Genomic DNA, 19963 nt, shown 5'->3' with positions numbered 1-19963 from the left:
AAGTTTATTTTTAGGCCCGTAAAAACATTTAATTTCTTTTTCCAAAAAAATAAATTTTTGTTTAAAATGTTTAATTAAATGGCATTTTAATTAATTTTAAATATGTAATTTTTTAAGAATTTATTTAATGTGTTGGTGTATTTTTTAGGTGATCCCCATTCATACTTTTGACAGTTCCGTACGTACAGAACTGTCAAAAGGTTGAATGGGGATTCCCTTCTTTAATTGGTTGGGCCGGCCCATGTGATCCCAGGAGCGCCTACTAACCGCTTGTGCCCCTGGGATCCATGGGGCTCTGCCCGCGTGGACCCGGAGAGGCCAGGATCGCAAGCCACCATTCTTCCCGGGGCACCAGGTAAGTTCATAAGAACATAAGAAGTAGGAGCAGGAGTAGGCCATACGGCCCCTCGGGCCTGCTCCGACATTCAATAGGATCATGGCTGATCCGAATCTAGACTCACGTCCACTTCCCTGCCCGCTCCCCGTAACCCCTAATTCCCTTATCTGCTAGGAAACTGTAGACATTTTGCAGGTCGGAGGCGTCCACCCCACGGGAAACCTCCGATCGCAAATGTTGGCCTAATGTTTACAGAAATCCTTTGGACAGTCACAAACCAGTGCTGTCGTAGATGGGATTTAATTGGAACATTGGAACAGGAGTATGCCATTCAAAACCAATTGTCACATCCCACCAGAGTACTTTTCCTTTATCCCTACTCGCTGCCTCCTACCTCCCAAGCAATTACCAACCCATGTCCCATGGTTACCTCCACTACCTAGCGCTTTTATTTTTGCTAATAATCTTTTGTGCAGAGCCTTATCAAATGCCTTCTGGAAGTCCAAATAGACAATATCCAGAAATACTTCCCCATCCATCTGGTTAGTGACCTTCTCAAGAAATTCTAATAAATAAGTCAGACATGACGTGCCATTCACAAATCCATGCTGACTCTGATCAGCTCATAGTGCTCAACCATTCTATACCTGATTATAGATTCAGTAACTTCCCCACAACTGATGTTAAACTGGCAGGTCTGCAGCTTTCTGGTTTCTCCCTCCCACCCTTCTTAGATAACGGAGTGATATTTGCAATTTTCCAATCCAAAGGTGTAATTCCTGAATCTAGAGAGCTTTGGAAAATTATGACCTCCTTCACCCTCTCACAGTGATGCCAGATCAGGGATCCACATGCTGCCAAACTGCAGCAGCCCCACCAGAGTACTCTAAAACCCTGGGACCCCAACCCAGTTCTGGCAAACCCCAGGACCCTTAGTGTTACCAAAATGCAGCTAAACCTCATATATCTATCACATATTACGTACCATTTTGTTGTGTATTCTTAGCCATATAAATGGTAAGGTATAAGAATTATTATGTATAGGTAAAGGAATATATATAAATATACAATGGCTACTCATTCCGTTTTCACAGAATAATGAACACAATGATAAAATTCAATCTCTATAATATTTAATAAAAATTAAATGTGTCTTATTCAGTCACTATAAATAAGTGGGACTGCACATTACTATATCGTTATAAAATAGTAAATCCTCTGACTCACATGAGCAATGCCAAAGGAAATCTATTACTGTGTTAAAAATCCTATGTCTGTGCATACTTCCTGTCAGCTTTTTGTATTATAAATTTGTACATACAACTTTGTAACAGAAACTGCTTATTTAAATATGTCACACTGTAATGACATATGCTTGCCAGTGGTAGCACTGTAGCACCTCAGTTTTGCATCTCCCAGCTCCTCAGCCTGAAATGCATAGAAACAACTATGCTTCAACCAACTCTACTTCTCTGCTTTCCAAATTGCTTGCAATTATACTATTTAACTCTTAAGAAATCTATATCTTACATCTGCATATAAGCCAAAATTCCTGTCTTTAAAACTGATTTCCTATCGTCATCTATTTGTCACACATTTCATGTCATCTTTTTGTCACAATAAATGCTTATATCCACATTTATAATGGGTTAAACTCAGCGGCTTAGAAATTCAGTGGGCTGCGCCACCCATTAGCACCCAAAGAGGGCACTTAGTGGGTTTTGCGCCACTGGCCACGCCTCCCGCTAAATTTAGCGGGACGCTAATGGCGGCGCTAGCCATTAGCACTGCGCCGCCACCGATGACGTCATCGGTGTGCGCAGTGCCCCGCTACCGCCCCGATCGCGAAATTTGGTAGCGACCCCATCTTTAACGCCGGTCGCTCAGGCGGCGGTAGAGGCGCGGAGGTGTGGGGTGGCCATTTTTTTTGCTGGCTGCCTGCCAGCACCTCTTCGCGCCACCGTCCCCGGCCACCTGAGCCCCCCCACGCCCCGCGTTGTGCCGGCTGTGTCCCAAGAGCCCGGCACTTCTCCTCGGTGCCGGGCTCTTTTGCCGGCACTCGCGATCGCCGATCGCACTGCAGCAGGTCCCTCCCCTTTAAGAAGGGGAGGAAGGCCTGCAGTACTGCAGTGCGCCGTGCTGCAGTGTGTGGCGCTGCGGCACGTTGCACTGTGATTTTCAGTTGCAGCGCCCCAAGAGGGATGTGGGACGCCTCGAGTAGCGCTGCGCTTCCGTCTGGGGCGCTGAAACTGAATTTCTGGCGGGCGTTCGCGACTCCTTCCGGGGCGGTACTTCCAGCGCCCTGGCGAGACTGGCGCCCCGTTTGGCCAGCATCCTTTACTTATGCAATCTGGCCACTTAATTTTTTTTTTAAACCACAAATTACTCAAAATGCTTTTTGAATATTTTTCATTTTATTTTTTCTCAGTATATGAAATGTATCTAAAATAAGGGTTTAAACAAAATATCAAAAAATTACATATTTCATAATAACCCGATAAAATGTATCTACTGAATTGTCTTCCCTGCCTTCAATAAAGTTTTTACTTGAATGCTTTGGCCTCTCCAAACAACCTGGTCTTGAACTTGATATTTTTTGCCGTAGCTGTGATGCTATAAGCTGAATTTGGATTATACAGTCTTGGCATGTTCAGTGTACCATTTGTAATGATCAATAACATGTCATTCTAGAGTGGTACACCAGATGGAGCCATAGAGCTGTATATCTAGTTGTATGTGTTTAAGACTACACTACCCACGATGCACTAGGTTACCCAGAAGGCAGTAGTCAAGATGGCTGCCTGCACACAGAAGCACACATGCTGAATCTCAACAGATGCTGTATCTAGAGAACGTGTACTGAATAAATGACTAGCTAGGAGCTAGCTATGTTCATAATAAGAATGTCTAGTTATTAATGAAAATAACATGGTACCAGGAGTTGTGAAAATCTGCTAAACATTGTGAAACGCGACATGGAGTCTTTAAAGCCACCAGGAGGTTTGAACCTCACGGGAAATGTCGACTACAATTGGCGGGCTTTCAAACAACAATTCGAACTCTACATTGCTGCCATCGGGTTCGGTACGAAGCCAGATGCAAGGAAGGTAGCGTTGCTGCTCACGGTTGCAGGCCCACAGGCGATAGAGGTATTTAATACATTTGTATTTAATCCAGAGGAGAACAGAGAAAATTTAGACGATGTGCTAAAGAAATTTGATACACATTGTTCTCCCAAAAAGAATGAGACCTATGAAAGATACGTGTTCTGTTCAAGGACACAGCAGCAAAATGAGACTTTTGATAGCTTTGTGACTGATCTGAAACTGAAAGCACAGACATGTAATTTCTCTGAGCTGAAAGCATCCATGATTCGTGACCAAATTGTGTTTGGTATTCATGATAAAAAGGTCAGGGAACGTCTGTTGAGAGAAACCGAACTGACATTGGAAAATGCTGTGAAAATATGCCAAGCCAGCGAGCTAGCTCAAAAACATGCGAAGACTTTCAGTGAAATCAATAATGATGCGATTGTAGTAAGTGCTGCTGTCGGTGCTGTGTCCTAAGGGGAAGAAACATGGGCAGAACAGAAATGAAAAGCAATCGGAGGAAGGAATTTTTAATTGTAAACGCTGTGGTTACAAACACCAGTTAAGACAATGCCCAGTGTCTGGAAAAATGTGCACAAAATGTCATGGAAAGAATCACTTTGCCAAACAATGCTTTTCAAAAGTAAAAACTAAGAAAGGGCAACAAGTCCAAGTCAATGTGATTGAGGACACTGATTTAAGTGAGACATTTTTTGTAGGAATGGTGTCATGTGACAATATAGAAAAGGATACAGAAAATGTGCAGCCCTCAGGAATAAACAATGCTGAACATAAAGTTAATGCAGTAAAAGAGGACAAATGGATGATCCCACTGCAGATAAATGGAGCATTAGTTACATTGAAACTGGACACTGGGGCAAAAGCAAACTTAATCAGTATGAGTGACATTAAAAACATGAAAGAAAAGCCCAAAATACAGAAAAAGTCAGTACTACTGAAGAGCTATAATAGACAGAAAATAGATAGCTTAGGTGTATGCAGACTTAAAGTGACAGTCAAAGACAAAGTGCATCATCTCATGTTTTCTGCTGTGGCTGAAGGACTTGATTCACTACTGGGTGACAAAGCTTGTGAGGACTTAGAACTGGTCAAGAGAGTCTACCGTATAAACTGTGCCATAAGCAGACCAGATGACTTGATGGATTCTGTAGTAAATAATTTCCAGGATGTGTTCAAAGGATTTGGAGTTCTACCATTCACTTACAAGATCCAGCTAAAGGAGGATGCTCAGCCAGTGGTACATGCTCCACGAAGAGTTCCCGCACCCCTGCGTGACTGGCTCAAGAAAGAACTGGACAGAATGACCACACTAGGAGTCATCAAGAAAGTCGAAGAGCCAACAGACTGGGTTAACTCCATGGTATGTGTAAAGAAAAAGAACAATGATCTAAGAATATGCATGGATCCAAAGGACTTAAATGCAAACATAAAACGTGAACACTACCAGATTCCCAAGCGAGAAGAAATCACCAGTGAAATGTCAGGTGCCAGATACTTTACAAAGCTCGATGCCTCACAAGGATTTTGGCAACTAAAACTGGATGAAGAGAGCACCAAATACTGTACCTTCAACACACCATTTGGCAGGTATTGTTTCCTCAGAATGCCTTTCGGGATAATATCTGCATCTGAAATCTTTCATAGAGCGATGGAACACATAATTGAAGGTCTGGAAGGAGTTCGGGTCTATGTTGATGACATCATCATCTGGGGCTCCACACTGAAAGAACACAATGAGAGACTGACTAAAGTGCTACAGAGCATACGCCGGAATGGACTGAAGCTCAACAAAGCCAAGTGTCAGTTTGGCGTCCAGGAAGTTGTTGTATCCGTGTGTTAATGGAGACACGGAATGCAGGAGTTGGTTTAACAGGTGTTTACTGAACAAAGTCTGGAGGTGAACTAAAAGATACAAGACGCTATACAGGCTTATATACCCGAGTGGTCACTACCGGTATTACAGTACACAGGGGCTCTTAAAAGGTACATACACTACAATTCCTCCCCTTTTAGATAATTAGTACATAACATTTTAAGTAATCATTAATTAACATGTTTACAAGAACAATAATCTACACATTTGCTGCAGTTAATCAATTATAAGTCAGTCTCTCTGGAGGCTTCCTGACTCGGTCCGGATAACGCCTCGGTGGTGTAGTAGGTTCTTTTGGCAAGGTCGATTCGGCTTGAATGCCAGTGTTGGGTTCATCTAGTTCCAGTATCACCGGATCGGAGGTAGATACTATGGGTATCTCTGCTTCATCATTAGGCGTATAGAGTTGTGGTGTAGGTTGTCCCCTTTCGGATGACTCTATGATCTGGTCAGCATAGCGCCTTATTATGCTTTCTCCAATGTCTACGGTATACACCAGCGGTCCTAGTCGTGTGCAAATAGTTCCAGGCTGCCATTTCTCGGTACGGTAGTCCCGGGCCAAAACTTGTTGACCTATCTGGAAGGTTCTAGTTGGCCTTTCATTCATGCCTTGAAATTGCCAGTTCTCTACGTCCCTTCTGATGTTTGGCTTGATCAAATCCAGCCGGCATCTTAGTCTTCTATTGAAAAACATCATGGCGGGAGTTTGGTTTGTAACCACATGTGTTGCATTCCTGTACGCAAACAAGAAGTTATCTACCTTATGCTGTAGATTTATGTCTTCATTACCCATGGCCTTTATGGCCTTCTTGAAGGTCTGGACAAACCTTTCAGCTAATCCATTGGTGGCGGGATGGTATGGGGCAGACGTGTAGTGCTTAACCCCATTGTTTTTAAGAACTTCCTGAATTCTTCGGACACAAATTGCGGTCCATTATCAGAACAGATCTGTTCAGGCAGCCCATTCCTGGCAAATATGGTCCTTAATACTGTGATGGTTTTTTCCGTGGTGGTGGAGGACATCTTTATTACCTCCGGCCACTTGGAGTGTGCATCAACCGCGATTAAGAACATTGAGTCCATAAATGGACCAGCAAAGTCGATATGTACCCTTTGCCATGGAGATGAGGGCCACTCCCATGGATGTAGAGGGGCTTGTGGTGGGGCGTTTTGGACCTTCTGGCATCCTAGACAGCTCTTGGTCATTTCTTCGATGTCTCCATCGATACCTGGCCACCACACAAACGCTCTGGCTAGGTTCTTCATTTTCACTCCACCCAGATGCCCCTCGTGAAGCTCCTTTAGCACTTTATCCTGGAGTTTGGGTGGAATCACCACTCTGGATCCACACATCAAGGTTCCTCGGCACACTGACAGCTGTTCTCTTCTTTGCGAGAATGCTGGCAACAGTGGTTCGCCATGTGCTGGCCATCCCTTCACCGTTAAATCGTAGACTCGTGAGAGAGTCGGGTCACTTCTCGTTTCCTTTTCAATGGTAGAATTTGTTACTGGTAGACATTCCACTATGGTTGAGTGGAACATCTCCACTGGGTCCACTGTAGGTGCCTCTTCTACCGTTGGCAACGGTAGGCACGATAAACCATCAGCATTCCCATGCTGTTTTGATCCTTTGTATTCTATGTCATATTGGTGTGCCCCTAAGAAAAGGGACCACCTCTGTAGCCTTTGCGCTGTCATAATGGGAATGCCCTTTTTAGGGTTGAATATGGAGACGAGGGGTTGATGGTCAGTCAACAAGGTAAATTTCTGTCCGTGCAGGTAATGGTTGAATTTCTTCACTCCCCACACCAGGCTGAGTGCTTCCCTGTCGATCTGGGCATAGTTACGCTCAGCTGAGTTCAATGAGCGTGACGCAAAAGCTATCGGCCGCTCCGAGCCATCAGGGAATCTATGCGATAACACCGCTCCTACGCCGTAAGGGGATGCATCGCACGCCAGTCTGATTGGCAGTGATGGGTTGTAATGAGCCAACACGTCCTTGGACGTGATCAAGCCTTTGCATTTATGGAAGGCACGTTTACAGTCTTCGCTCCATTTCCAAATTACTCCCGTTTGTAGCAGTGCGTTAAAAAGGTGTAGAACAGTTGACAAGTTCGGTAAAAATTTATGATAGTAATTTATGAATCCCAGGAACGACCTTAATTGTGAGACATTTTCAGGTGCTGGGGCTTTTATGACCGCTTCAATTTTTTCAGGTGACTTATGCAACCCTTCTTAATTAATTATATGGCCACAATTATATTTGTTTCTGGAAAAATTCGCACTTGGGGCGATTTGCTCGTAGGCCCCGTTCTCTCAGCCTAGTGAGCACCTGCTCCAAATTGGCAAGGTGCTCGTTGTCGTTTTCTCCTGTTACAAGGATGTCGTCTAGGTAGCATTGAGTCCCCGGAATCCCTTGCAGGACTTGCTCCATAGCTCTTTGCCAGATAGCTGGAGCTGATGCTACTCCGAAAACCAGTCGATTGTACTGGTACAGGCCTTTGTGTGTGTTTATCGTGAGATACTTTTTAGAGGCCTCCTCAACCTCCATCTGTAGATATGCCTGTGCCAAGTCAATCTTGGTTTAACATTTCCCTCCGGATAGTGAGGTGAAAATATCTTCTATCCTCGGAAGAGGATACTGTACCGTGTGAAGGACCGGGTTTACAGTCACCTTGAAGTCCCCACAGATGCGAATTTTTCTCTGTTCTTCAGATTTATCATTATTCAACGTTTTCTTCATGACCAGGACGATGGGTGTTGTCCACTCGCTCCAATCTACCTTGGATAACACGCCTGCCTTTTCCAAATTCTCCAGCTCTGCCTTGACTGCTGGACGAATTGCGTATGGCACCGGCCTTGCCTTAAAAAACTTGGGAATTGCCGCATCTTCTACTTTTATTGAGGCGGTGACGCCTTTCAAGGTTCCTAGTTCCTGTTGAAACACTTCTTTGGCGTTGGCCAAGATGTCTTTTAATCGTTCAGGTATGACGTCATCATCATTTTTTTTCTTACTGGTCACCGTCAGTGCCTGAATGGAGTGCCAGTCTAAACGTATCTTTCTGACCCATTCACGTCCCAACAGCAGTGGACCACCATCTTGCAGAACGTATAAATACAACTTCTGTATTTCCTTGCCGTTGTATACAACAGGCACCTTTATTTTCCCTCTGGGGTATACTTTCTGCCCCGTATATGTCTTCAAGATAATGGATGTGTCTTTCAAAGGTATATGCGGAAATAGCCGCTCGTAATCCCGTCGACTTATGACGGTCAGAGCTGATCCTGTATCTAGCTCCATTTTAACTGGGGACCCTGCTATCGTGAGGGTAACCCAAATGGTCTGGTAATCTTCTTTGGCAATTACATTATGTAATTTGAGACAGCTTAGTCTCTTGTTTCCGGAGTCGCTATCGCTCTTCTGGTCTTCGGAGCTACTATCCGTCATCATTTGTACCTTTCTGTACTTTTCCTTATTGATTTTTTTTTCTGTCAGTGGATTTTTTGTTTCCAGATCGGCATACACGTGCGATGTGTCCCATCTTTCTGCATTGCCTGCATGCTTTGTCCTTGAACCAGCAGTCCCTCTGGTCATGGGTGGATCTGTCGCAGCGATATCTCTCGAAACCCCGTGTCATTTCATGGGTGCCGAAGTCCTGTGGCTTTTGCTTTATCTCTGCAGCTCCTCTTGCTGCTGCTTCGTATGATACAGCCACACTGAAAGCCTTGTCTAGTGTCAAATCTTTCTCAGAAAGTAGCCTTTTCTGTGTTCCTTCACTTAGGAGACTGCAGACGAATTTGTCTCGTAGAGAATCTGCCAGTCCTGCCCTGAATTGACAGTGCTTTGACAGCTTTCTTAATTCGGTGAGGTAATCAGCGTTACTTTCATTCGTGTGCTGATTTCTCTTGAAGAATTTGAATCGTTCTGCTATCAGCAGCGGTGTTGGGTTTAAGTGCTCCTGTAGGGTATCAACAATCTCCTTAAAATTCTTGTCCATCGGTTTGGCTGGAGTGATTAAGTTTCGTAACAGCCCGTATGTCCTTGCGCCCATCAGATTTAGAAGTACCGATGCCTTTTTATCATCCTCTACTTCATTCGCTGTGCAATATACCTCCACTCTTTCCACATATGTGGTCCAATCCTCTATATCACTATCGAAAGCAGTAATATTGCCAGTCTTAGGCATCCTGAAAATCAAAAATGGCGCCTCCCGCGCTTTCCTTTCTTCCCTGCCGAGAAAAAAATGGCGCTTCCCGCCGCTGCCGCTGCTGACAACGCTGTTCTCTGCGGTTTTTATTTACACAGATATTTTTAATAGTTGGAGACTCATTCCCGCCGGACTCTCTGAGACTTTTCCCTCCCTCTGCTTGGTCCGAACGCCGACCTGCTTTGCAGCGCCGGCCGTCTCCCAAGTGCCTCCGCCTTCCGACTCGCTGCTCGGCCCCGCTGCAGAGCCACCCGATCGAGCCCCAGCCTGCCGCCCAGGAAGGATTAGTGCAGTACCTGCCACCAGCCCGGCTAGCTGGTGAACTCACAGTTTTTTTTTTTTTCTTTGACCTCCGTCTGAGGAATCGATCTCCTTGAGGTGCTGCCGAATTGCAGGTAAGTCCGTTTCCAATTCGTCGCCACTGTTGTATCCGTGTGTTAATGGAGACACTGAATGCAGGAGTTGGTTTAACAGGTGTTTACTGAACAAAGTCTGGAGGTGAACTAAAAGTTACAAGACGCTATACAGGCTTATGTACCCGAGTGGTCACTACCGATATTATAGTACACAGGGGCTCTTAAAGGTACATACACTACAGAAGTCACTTTCCTAGGAGATATTCTATCTGGTAAAGGAATAGAGCCAGATATGGAAAAAGTAAACGCCATACTCAACATGCCCCGACCCACTGACAAAAAAAAGGAGTGCTACGCATCATGGGGATGATAAACTTCATTGGAAAGTTCATTCCTAACTTGTCAGCCAAGACAACCTGTCTGCGAGACCTGCTACATAAAACAAATGAGTTCGCATGGACAGAAAGACATGAACAAGAGTGGATGAACCTCAAAACAGTGCTGACAACCACACCTGTACTCACTTTCTTTGACCCAACAAAGAGAATCAAAGTGTCAATGGATGCATCAAAAGATGGCCTAGGCACGGTCTTGCTACAAGCAGAGGGTGAAGATTGGAAGCCTGTTGCCTATGCCTCCAGGTCTATGACTGATACCGAGTGTCGATACGCCCAGATTGAAAAGGAATGTCTAGGCTTGGTAGTTGGATTAGAAAAGTTCCATGGCTACATATATGGACTTCCCACCTTCACAGTTGAGACAGACCACAGCCATCATAAAAAAAAAATCTGAATGAGATGTCTCCAAGGATTCAACGACTCATGATGAAGCTGCAAAGATATGACTTTGAACTGATCTACACACCAGGCAAATACATAGCGTTAGCAGATGCACTATCCCGAGCACCCACAATGAGTCATGTGAGCTCTACTGAAGAAGATGTGGATGTTCATGTGAGTATGGTCACTGCTGCGCTGCCCGTGTCAGACACAAAATCAAAGCAAATAGCAGAAGAAACAGTAAAAGATAGAGTGTTACAAACAGTAATAGAAAACATTCATCATGATTGGCCAAAAGGTTCCTGTCCAAAATACTTTCACATAAGGTCAGAATTGAGTGTCGCAAGTGGGCTATTACTAAAACAGAACAGAATAGTCATTCCACAGGCTCTACGTCATGACATGTTCAAAAGGATTCATGAGGGACGCCTTGGAATTGAAAAATGCAAAAGGAGAGCAAGAGACACTGTTTATTGGCCTGGCATAAATAAGGACATTGAGAACATGATAGGCAAATGTGAGACATGTCAGAAACACCAAAACAAACAAACAAAGGAACCAATGATAGTAGCTGACTTACCAACAGCACCATGGCAAAAGGTTGGTATGGACCTCTTTCATTTAAATGGTAAAGAATATCTAATAGTGATTGACTACTATTCTAACTATCCTGAGATGGCGCTGCTCTCAAGCACATCAGCAAGCAGTGTCATAATGCATGTGAAATCCATCTTCGCCAGACATGGAATTCCCAGGATTGCCGTTAGCGACAATGGTCCGTGCTTCAACTGTAAGGAGTGGCAACAGTTTGCAGCACAGTATGACTTTCAGCACATCACATCCAGTCCTTTGTATGCTCAGTCAAATGGTAAGGCAGAGAAAGGTGTTCAAGTTCACAAGCAGCTACTGAAGAAAGCGACAGAAAGCAAGTCTGATCCTTATCTCGCCCTGCTGAGCTACCGAGCCTCACCTTTAGACTGTGGTTCTTCACCTGCTGAACTACTAATGGGTCGCAAGTTGCACACCACGCTACCCTGCTGTGCAAAAGAAAAGCAAAGTAAGGAACTGAGACAGAGACTTCAACTGTTAAAGCTGAAACAGAAATCATACTATGACAAGTCATCCAAAACTCTAAAACCATTGACAAGGGATGATGGATAGAGAACTGGTTGGCGGACAGAAAGCAAAGAGTTGGAATAAACGGGTCGTTTTCCGAGTGGCAGGTAGTGACTAGTGGGGTACCGCAAGGATCGGTCCTAGGACCCCAGCTGTTCACAATATATATTAATGATCTGGACGAGGGAATTGGATGTAATATCTCCAAATTTGCAGACGACACAAAGCTGGGTGGGAGGGTAAGCTGTGAGGAGGATGTAGTGAAACTCCAGTACGATTTGGACAGATTGGGTGATTGGGCAGAAACATGGCAAATACACTATAATGTGGATAAATGTGAGGTTATCCACTTTGGTGGCAAAAACAGGAAGGCAGATTATTATTTGAATGGCAATAGATTGGGAGAAGGGGAAGTGCAAAGAGACCTGGGTGTTCTTGTGCACCAGTCGCTGAAGGTAAGTATGCAGCTGCAGCAGGCGGTTAAGAAGGCAAATGGTATGTTGGCCTTCGTAGCAAGAGGGTTCGAGTACAGGAACAAGGATGTCTTGCTACAGTTGTACAGGGCCTTGGTGAGACCGCATCTTGAGTACTGTGTGCAGTTTTGGTCGCCTTACCTGAGGAAGGACGTTCTTGCCATGGAAGGAGTGCAGTGAAGATTCACCAGGCTGATACCTGGGATGGCAGGAATGACGTATGAGGAGAGATTGTGTCGATTGGGCTTATACTCACTGGAGTTTAGAAGATTGAGAGGGGATCTCATCGAAACTTATAAAATTCTGTCAGGCCTGGACAGACTAGATGCAGGAAGGATGTTTATGATGGCCGGGGAGTCCAGAACCAGGGGTCATAGTCTAATAATAAGGGGTAAGACATTTAGGACTGAAATGATGAGGAATTTCTTCACCCAGAGTGGTGAACCTGTGGAATTCTCTACCACAGAGGGCGGTGGAGGCCAGTTCATTAAATATATTCAAAAAAGAGTTGGATATATTTCTTAAGGCTAAAGGGATCAAGGGATATGGGGAGAAGGCAGGGACAGGGTACTGAATTTGGATGATCAGCCATGATCTCATTGAATGGCGGAGCAGGCTCGAAGGGCCGAATGGCCGACTCCTGCTCCTATCTTCTATGTATGTCTATGTTGTCAGGATTGAGGATCCAGATGCATGGAACAGGAAAGCTACAGTTCTTGAGGAAGTACGACCAAGGTCATACACTGTTAGAACTGAGGAAGGACAGATTCTCAGGAGGAACCGCCGTTCCCTGCTGAAAACACAAGAAACTATCCAAGAGCAGATTGATGACAATGCCGCAACTGAATCTTGTCATTCACCACCAGAACAATCTCATGAAAACACATCAGACTTACCTGTGTTGAGAAGATCCACACGTGAAGTAAAAAAGCCTGATAGACTTAATCTTCGAGTACAAAGAAAAACTATATTGAAAATGTATTGACTGTTGTGAAAATGTTTATGTTTATAGAGCACTAACAAAAGTGTTACTGATATCATCTTTATCGTTTTTCTTGAAAGTTGATTGATATTGATTTTGTTAACCTCAAAGGGGGATGTAATGATCAATAACATGTCATTCTAGAGTGGTACACCAGATGGAGCCATAGAGCTGTATATCTAGTTGTATGTGTTTAAGACTACACTACCCACGATGCACTAGGCTACCCAGAAGGCAGTAGTCAAGATGGCTGCCTGCACACAGAAGCACACATGCTGAATCTCTACAGATGCTGTACCTAGAGAACATGTACTGAATAAATGACTAGCGAGAAGCTAGCGGTGTTCATAATAAGAATGTCTAGTTATTAATGAACATAACACCATTCAGCTGGCTTCTAGCAGTTTCTGCCCAGTAGCTTTTTTAAAGAAATAATTTTGAAAAGCAAAAGGACAAATTTCAAAAGATTTTTGAGGTAATGTTTACAATGAGTATTTTTTTTAAATAGACTGTTTGGGGGGAATTTTAACCCTGAGAAGGGGGTGGATTTGGGTCAGGTGGGAAGTAAATTGTAAAAAAATTTAAAACCTGACCCCAACCCACCTCAAACCCGTTTTAAGGGAGGCGGGACGGGGGCGCGGGCGACCAACCCGCTCCCGGGAGGCAGGTCCCTCATTTAAATATTTTAATGAGGCTGTGTACCACAGATTTTTCTCTGTTCCAGCTTTAACGCTGATTGGCCGGGTTTCCCGCTCCTTGTGAAACCCGGCAGCTAAAGGGAGGCGAGCACTGCTGCATGGAACAGGCAAGTGCCTTTACAGCACTGCTTGTGGGCCAGGAGGAGCAGGGGTGCTTCACCCTGACCCACCAAGCAAACCGGTTAACCTCCCCAGCGAGCAGAACCCCCAGCCCCCCTCAATCCAAAGCTCTCCCGATGGTCCGCGATCTCCTCCCACCACCCCCCATGTCATCCACTGGTCATACACAATCTTCTGCCCTTCTCCCCCTATCTCTCTGGCCTCTTCCGCGATCTTCTCCCCATCTCCCCCAATTATCCCTAGCCCAGCTCAATCTTATCCCCTCCTCCACTGATCACTACAGCCCCTTCCGCAATCTTCTCTCCTCCTCCCTGATCTCTCCGGCCCCCCTCTACACTCCCTGGCTGCAGCCTGGAACTGCAGGTTTACCCGCCTGACAGCCTGTCAATATGGCTGGCTGCAGTCGAGACACAATTTTCAGAAATGGTAATCAGGATCTGAGGGAAACCTATTTTTCTGGGTTTGCCGACCACAAAACTGCCCCCATTCCACCACAACTGCCACCCCCCCCCCCCATCTCCCAGTAAATATCGGCGCCTGTGTGTATGTGTGAGAGAAAGGCTCCAATTTTAACTCTGGGCAGGTTCTGGATCTGTGTGTTGGGAAACTTAATGCATTACTCCAGCAACGAGGCCCAGGTTATTAGGTAGGTGGAGGTGATCATTGTCAGGGGTCATCTTGCGGAGGTATCACAATTGAAAAGGGGGGGGAAGTTCATGTGAGGGGAGGCCTAAGCTTTCTTTGTGGGGGCCAGTGGAATGCTCTTGGTCCTCCTAGCCCCACAAGGAAAGTGAAAAAAACTTACTTGTTTGGGCCTCTTCCGGCCTCAGAAGCTCTTCTGCGCCATTATCACCTGGCGGGAAAGCCAGGCGGCTTCTCACTCAGGCTGTCCAGTTAAAATTGTAATTGAGTCCCGAATGCATCCCCAGGATCCATCATCCATATACAAAGGAGGAATCTGCCGGCTTTAGGCTGGTGTCCTTGTGCCTGCTCAGGAGAGCAAGTTAACATTCAGAATGGTGAGTTTCTAACGGTTTTGCGGCAAATACCTGGGCAATTTTAACTGCACACCCGCCTGGTTTCTGCTGGGTAGGTAGGATTAAAATTACCCAAGAGAGAGAGAGAGTACTGATTACACACCTGTTGTAATTCTTGTTTTGTGATACATAAAGTTCAGAAAGTGTGTTGAGCTGAAAGAGAGATACTGGGGTCAGAGAAAGAGGTGGTAAAAGAATCTATCTTCAATTTTCAACAAAAAAAATTCTGAAGCCAACTTTTTTTTTTAGTTTTGTTGACAGTTAGAAAAGATCAATGCTAATTCCTTACACCTGAGAAAAATATACTAATTATTGTCAGCTATAAGACAGAGAGAAACAGAGACACAGGCATAGAAATTCAGTATCGCCATGTTTGGGGCGCTATAGCCAGGCATTCGCTAAATTTAGCGCCCGGCGCAACTTAGCGCCACCTTCGCCGAAATTGAGTTGTATCGCCCCAAGAGGTTGCTGCTGCGCTAAAGCAGGCGATGCACGACTATCATAAGGCGCTAAACCGGCGAGCCGAGGCACTAACACCGAGGGCGGGCACAGCGCAGGTGCGGCGAGTTGCTGATTGAAGGCAGACACACTGGCGCCGGTCAGCTCTTAAAGGAGGAGGGTCGATTTGTTTGGCTGCAATGCCCTGCACACTGCAGCCCTGAAGCAAGGCCTGACCATTGCTGGTTCAATGCCCAGGACCATGGGGAAGCCCGCTATTCTTCCAAATCCCATTGCACGCTCTTGCTGCTTGTCCAGGGTCATGGGGAAGGAGATGTACTGACGTCTCCTTCTGAAAAGGGCATTGGTCACCTGGCAGATGCAGCAATGTACCGTGAACTGGGAGATGTTGGCAATGTCCCCAGTAGCGGATTGGAAGGAGCTGGTGGCATAGAAGTTGAGAGCCACCGTCACCTTCACTGCCACCGACAGAGACGTCCTGCTCCTCAGCTGTGGCTGCAGATCTCTGCGAAGCAGGTGGCAGATCTGTGACCACCTCCCTTCTGAATCGCAGCCTCCGAACACACTGCTCCTCAGACATGTTCAGATATGAGAACTGCTGGCGGTATACCTTGGGTGGGTAAGGCCTCCTGTGCCGATGCCTGTTGGCCCTTCTCCGTCTGGCCATGATTGGCACTCTCTCACGGCGTCTCTGAGCCCTTTGAATGCAATGCAGAAAGCCAACGTTTCCACCCATTGCAGCCCCCATTATATGTGGCGACTCTAGGCTATGGCACTGAAAGTTAAATCCAAGTGCAAAGCTCTGGCCTGAAGCCAGAAGTACCTGTGCGAGCACTGAGTCAAAGCAGAAAGCTCTCTCCCTTTGTCTCTCAAACAGAAGGATTGGCACAAAATCGCTGCCACTTATAATGCAGGAGGAGTCCCCTTTAAATAGCGCCCCCCGCGCCCCGCAGCGACTGGGAACCGTTCCCCTCTACCAGTCACTGTGAGCGCCAGGCACAAAGGGGGGCACCACTGAAGTTCCGGTTCGGGGCGCACCAAGGGCGTTGCACCATGAAATGACGTCAGGATCTGCGCGCGCAGCTGAGCGGGCTCTGCGGTTTTGCGCCGCCGCTAAATCTTGACTGAAGTTCGCGAGAGGCGCAGATCGCACCGTGCCCGGGCGCTAGCCGCTTTGTGCCCCACTTCTCGCTCTCTTAAGGCGCTAGCGGCTGGCGCTAACAACTGAATTTCTAGGCCACAGACATTAAAAAATAAGTTGAATTTTGAAATCAAACAAACCCTTTGTGGGAAGTGGGAAACAGAAAAGAAGAAAGAGGAAAGGGGGAGGAGTGAGAAGTATATTGAGGATGAGAGAGCCTCAGACCTTTCACCATCTGTGCTTTGGAAGAGTGAATGGGAGGGAAGTGAGTGAGGCATTAAGGATGGGACCAGTGACTGCAGAGCTAGGAGGACAGGAAGATACTGGGATTTAGCAGTTAATTCAAAGGGGAAGAGTGGAGTGAGGTTAGTGGTAAGGCAAAAAAGTAGGGGATACGGTGGGAGTAAGGGGATTCCGTGAAGCACGAGCTTGGTGGATGAGATGGTAAGGAAGCTACTGAGGACCGCATTTTTGCTGCAACCCACACCCCAAACATAACCTGCAGATGTTGGTGGCTCCTTTCCCCACAACACTACAGCCTCCTCCATAAAGGAAAAAAGAGAGAAGCAGCAGAAAAGGGCAGAGAGAGAAGTAAGAGTTAGGGGGAGGGAAGCAGCAACACAATGATGGCGAAGGTACATAAGAGAGAGATGATATATTATCAATTTACCATGTGCAATACCACAGGAGATTGACTAGTGTAATAATGTAAAATCAAAATATTATATAAAAATAGGACAGAATGTATAGTTTTAAATTGGGGACTGAATTACATCCAATTATCCCCCATCCTGTAACCTTGGTTCACCTGAAGAATATACTTGGTCTTCATTTCCCTTGTGCAATGCCCTTGAAGATTGTAATTTTAAAATAAACACTAGTCAAATTACAAGACCTGTGTATCTGCATCTCTTAATCTCCTTGCTCCTTTACACCATTGAGAATTTTACTGTTTAGAAAATATTTTTCTTCTCTGCTTTTCCCTAAAATGCACGACTTCACAATTACCTAAGTTCAACTTCATTTATCCCACATGCCTGCCCATTCCTATAACCAGTCAATATCCTCTTATAGACGCATGCATTTTTCTTAAGTTTTCTACGTTCCTTAATTTGGTATTGAATCATAGAATGGTTACAGCACAGAAGGTGGTCATTTGGCCTGTTGAGCCTGTGCTGGCTCTCTGCAAGAGCACTTCAGCTAGACCCACTCCCTCACCCTTTCCCCATAGCCTTGCAAAATTTTTTCCTTCAGGTATTTATCCAACTCCCTTTTGAAAGTAGTGATTGAGTGCCTCAACCACCCTTTCAGGTATTGCATTACAAATCCTAACCACTCGCTGAGTAAAAAAGTTGTTCCTCATGTCGCCTTTGGTTCTTCTGCCAATCACCTTAAATCTGTGTCCTCTGATTCTCGACCCCTCTGCCAATGGGAACAGTTTCTCTCTATCTACTCTGTCCAGACCCCTCATGATTTTAAACACCTCTGTCAAATCTCCTCTCAATCTTCTCTGCTCCAAGGAGAACAACCCCAGCTTCTCCAGTCTATCTATGTAACAGAAGTCCCTCGTCCCTGGAACCATTCTTGTAAATCTTTTCTGCACCCTCGCTAAGGCCTTCACATCCTTCCTAAAGTGCGGTGCCCAGAATTGGACACAATACTCCAGTTGAGGCCAAACCAGTGTTTTATACAGGTTCACCATAATTTCCACGCTTTTGTACTCTATGGATTTTACCAGCCCTGAGGAGGTGGGGTTGGTGGCGGGACTGCTGGGAAAGTCAAAAAGAATGGGAGTGGGTCCCGAACCCACTCCCAGCCATCCTCCAAATAATCTTCCCGGGAGTCGGGTCCCCAATTTGTGCAGGGACCCGACTCCTAGCGACGAGAAGAGGATTATAGCCACTTAACTTCCTGTTAACAGGTAGTTAACAGGCAGTTAAGAGGCTTTTTCCCATTTTGTGACTTCTGCTGCAGGCTTCCCGACGTCGGGGAACCCCGCCAGGGCAAGTGTGGCATGCTGCGAGTCTGTTGTAATGTTTGTGTATAGATAAAAGCTGCAGGAGTGGTGTGAAGGGTGCAATGGGACACTGGTGAGTATCAGAGTTAAGGAAATGTTGGGAGAGTCATTTTTAATGTGTTTAGATTTTTCTGTAGGTGACAAGTTTTGAAGTGTTTGTGTGGCCTCACCTCATTGGGAGAAGTGACAGATCGGTTCTGTACTCTCACCTGCAGCTGCCATCTGTTTTATCCCAAGGAGAGAGTCATTGGAGAGCTTGAGTGCAAGGGCTCACCTTTGTACAATGATTTTCAGTGTTTGACAGCACCTCAATGCTGTCAAACACTGTCAAATCATCTGTCAAAAATAGATGGTTCATGTCCCTTTAAGCAAACTGGCAGATGAAGTGTCATCAACTGACGTCATCTGACACCAGCTTTCCCTTAATTGGCCAGCAAGCCCGCAGGGTGGGCTGAACAAGGCCAATCAGGGGAAAATAGTGTCTGTGCGTCGGACGTCGCTGGGGGTGGGACTAGAACCCGGAAGGCAGCAGTCCCGCCCCCCCCTACTCATCTCGGTAAGTAAAAACCAGCCCTATACCACTATTCATGAAGCCCAGGATCCCGTAAGCTTTTTTAACTGCTTTCTCAACCTGCCCTGCCACCTTCAGCGATTTGTGCACATATACCCCTATGTCTCTCTGTTCATGCACCCATTTTAGGATTGTACCCTTTAGTTTATATTTCCTCTCTTCACTCTTTCTACAAAAATGTATCACTTCTCACTTTTCTGCGTTAAATTTCATCTGCCATGTATCTGCCCATTCCACCAAACTCTCTATGTCCTCTTGAAGTTTATCACTGTCCTCCTCACTGTTCACTATACTTCCAAGTTTTGTGTCATCTGCAAATTTTGAAATTGTACCCTGTACACCCACATCCAAGTCATTAATATATATCAAGAAAAGCAGTGATCCTAGTACCGACCCCTGATGAACACCACTGTATACCTTCCTCCAGTCTAAAAAACAACCATTTACCACTACTCTCGGTTTCCTGTCACTTAGCCAATTTTGTATCCATGCTGCCACTGTCCCTTTTATTCCATGGGCTTCAACTTTGCTGGTAAGCCTATTATGTGGCACTTTGTCGAACGCCTTTTGGAAAACCATGTACACTACGTCAACCGCATTGCCCTCATCAACCCTCTCTGTTACCTCATCAAAAAACTCGATCAATTTGGTTAAACACAATTTGCCTTAAGCAAATCCATGCTGGC

At 45.6% G+C, this 19963-nt stretch overlaps 1 protein-coding gene across 1 annotated transcript in view; it reads right to left on the bottom strand.

The window, feature by feature from the left end:
- The window catches only part of LOC147117624 (E3 ubiquitin-protein ligase MARCHF11-like), a 101992-nt gene extending 101231 nt beyond the window's left edge, over positions 1-761 (bottom strand). The window contains exon 1 of the mRNA XM_085989387.1: positions 732-761. Coding sequence (XP_085845513.1) covers positions 732-761 — 30 coding nt within the window. The remainder of the gene's footprint in view (positions 1-731) is intronic.
- Between the last annotated feature and the right edge of the window lie 19202 nt (positions 762-19963).

Source organism: Somniosus microcephalus, chromosome 5 (genome assembly GCF_052327205.1).
Source record: "Somniosus microcephalus isolate GS21.2 chromosome 5, FLI_Smic_1.0, whole genome shotgun sequence".
NCBI lineage: Eukaryota > Metazoa > Chordata > Chondrichthyes > Squaliformes > Somniosidae > Somniosus > Somniosus microcephalus.
This window is presented reverse-complemented; position numbering and strand designations above follow the sequence as displayed.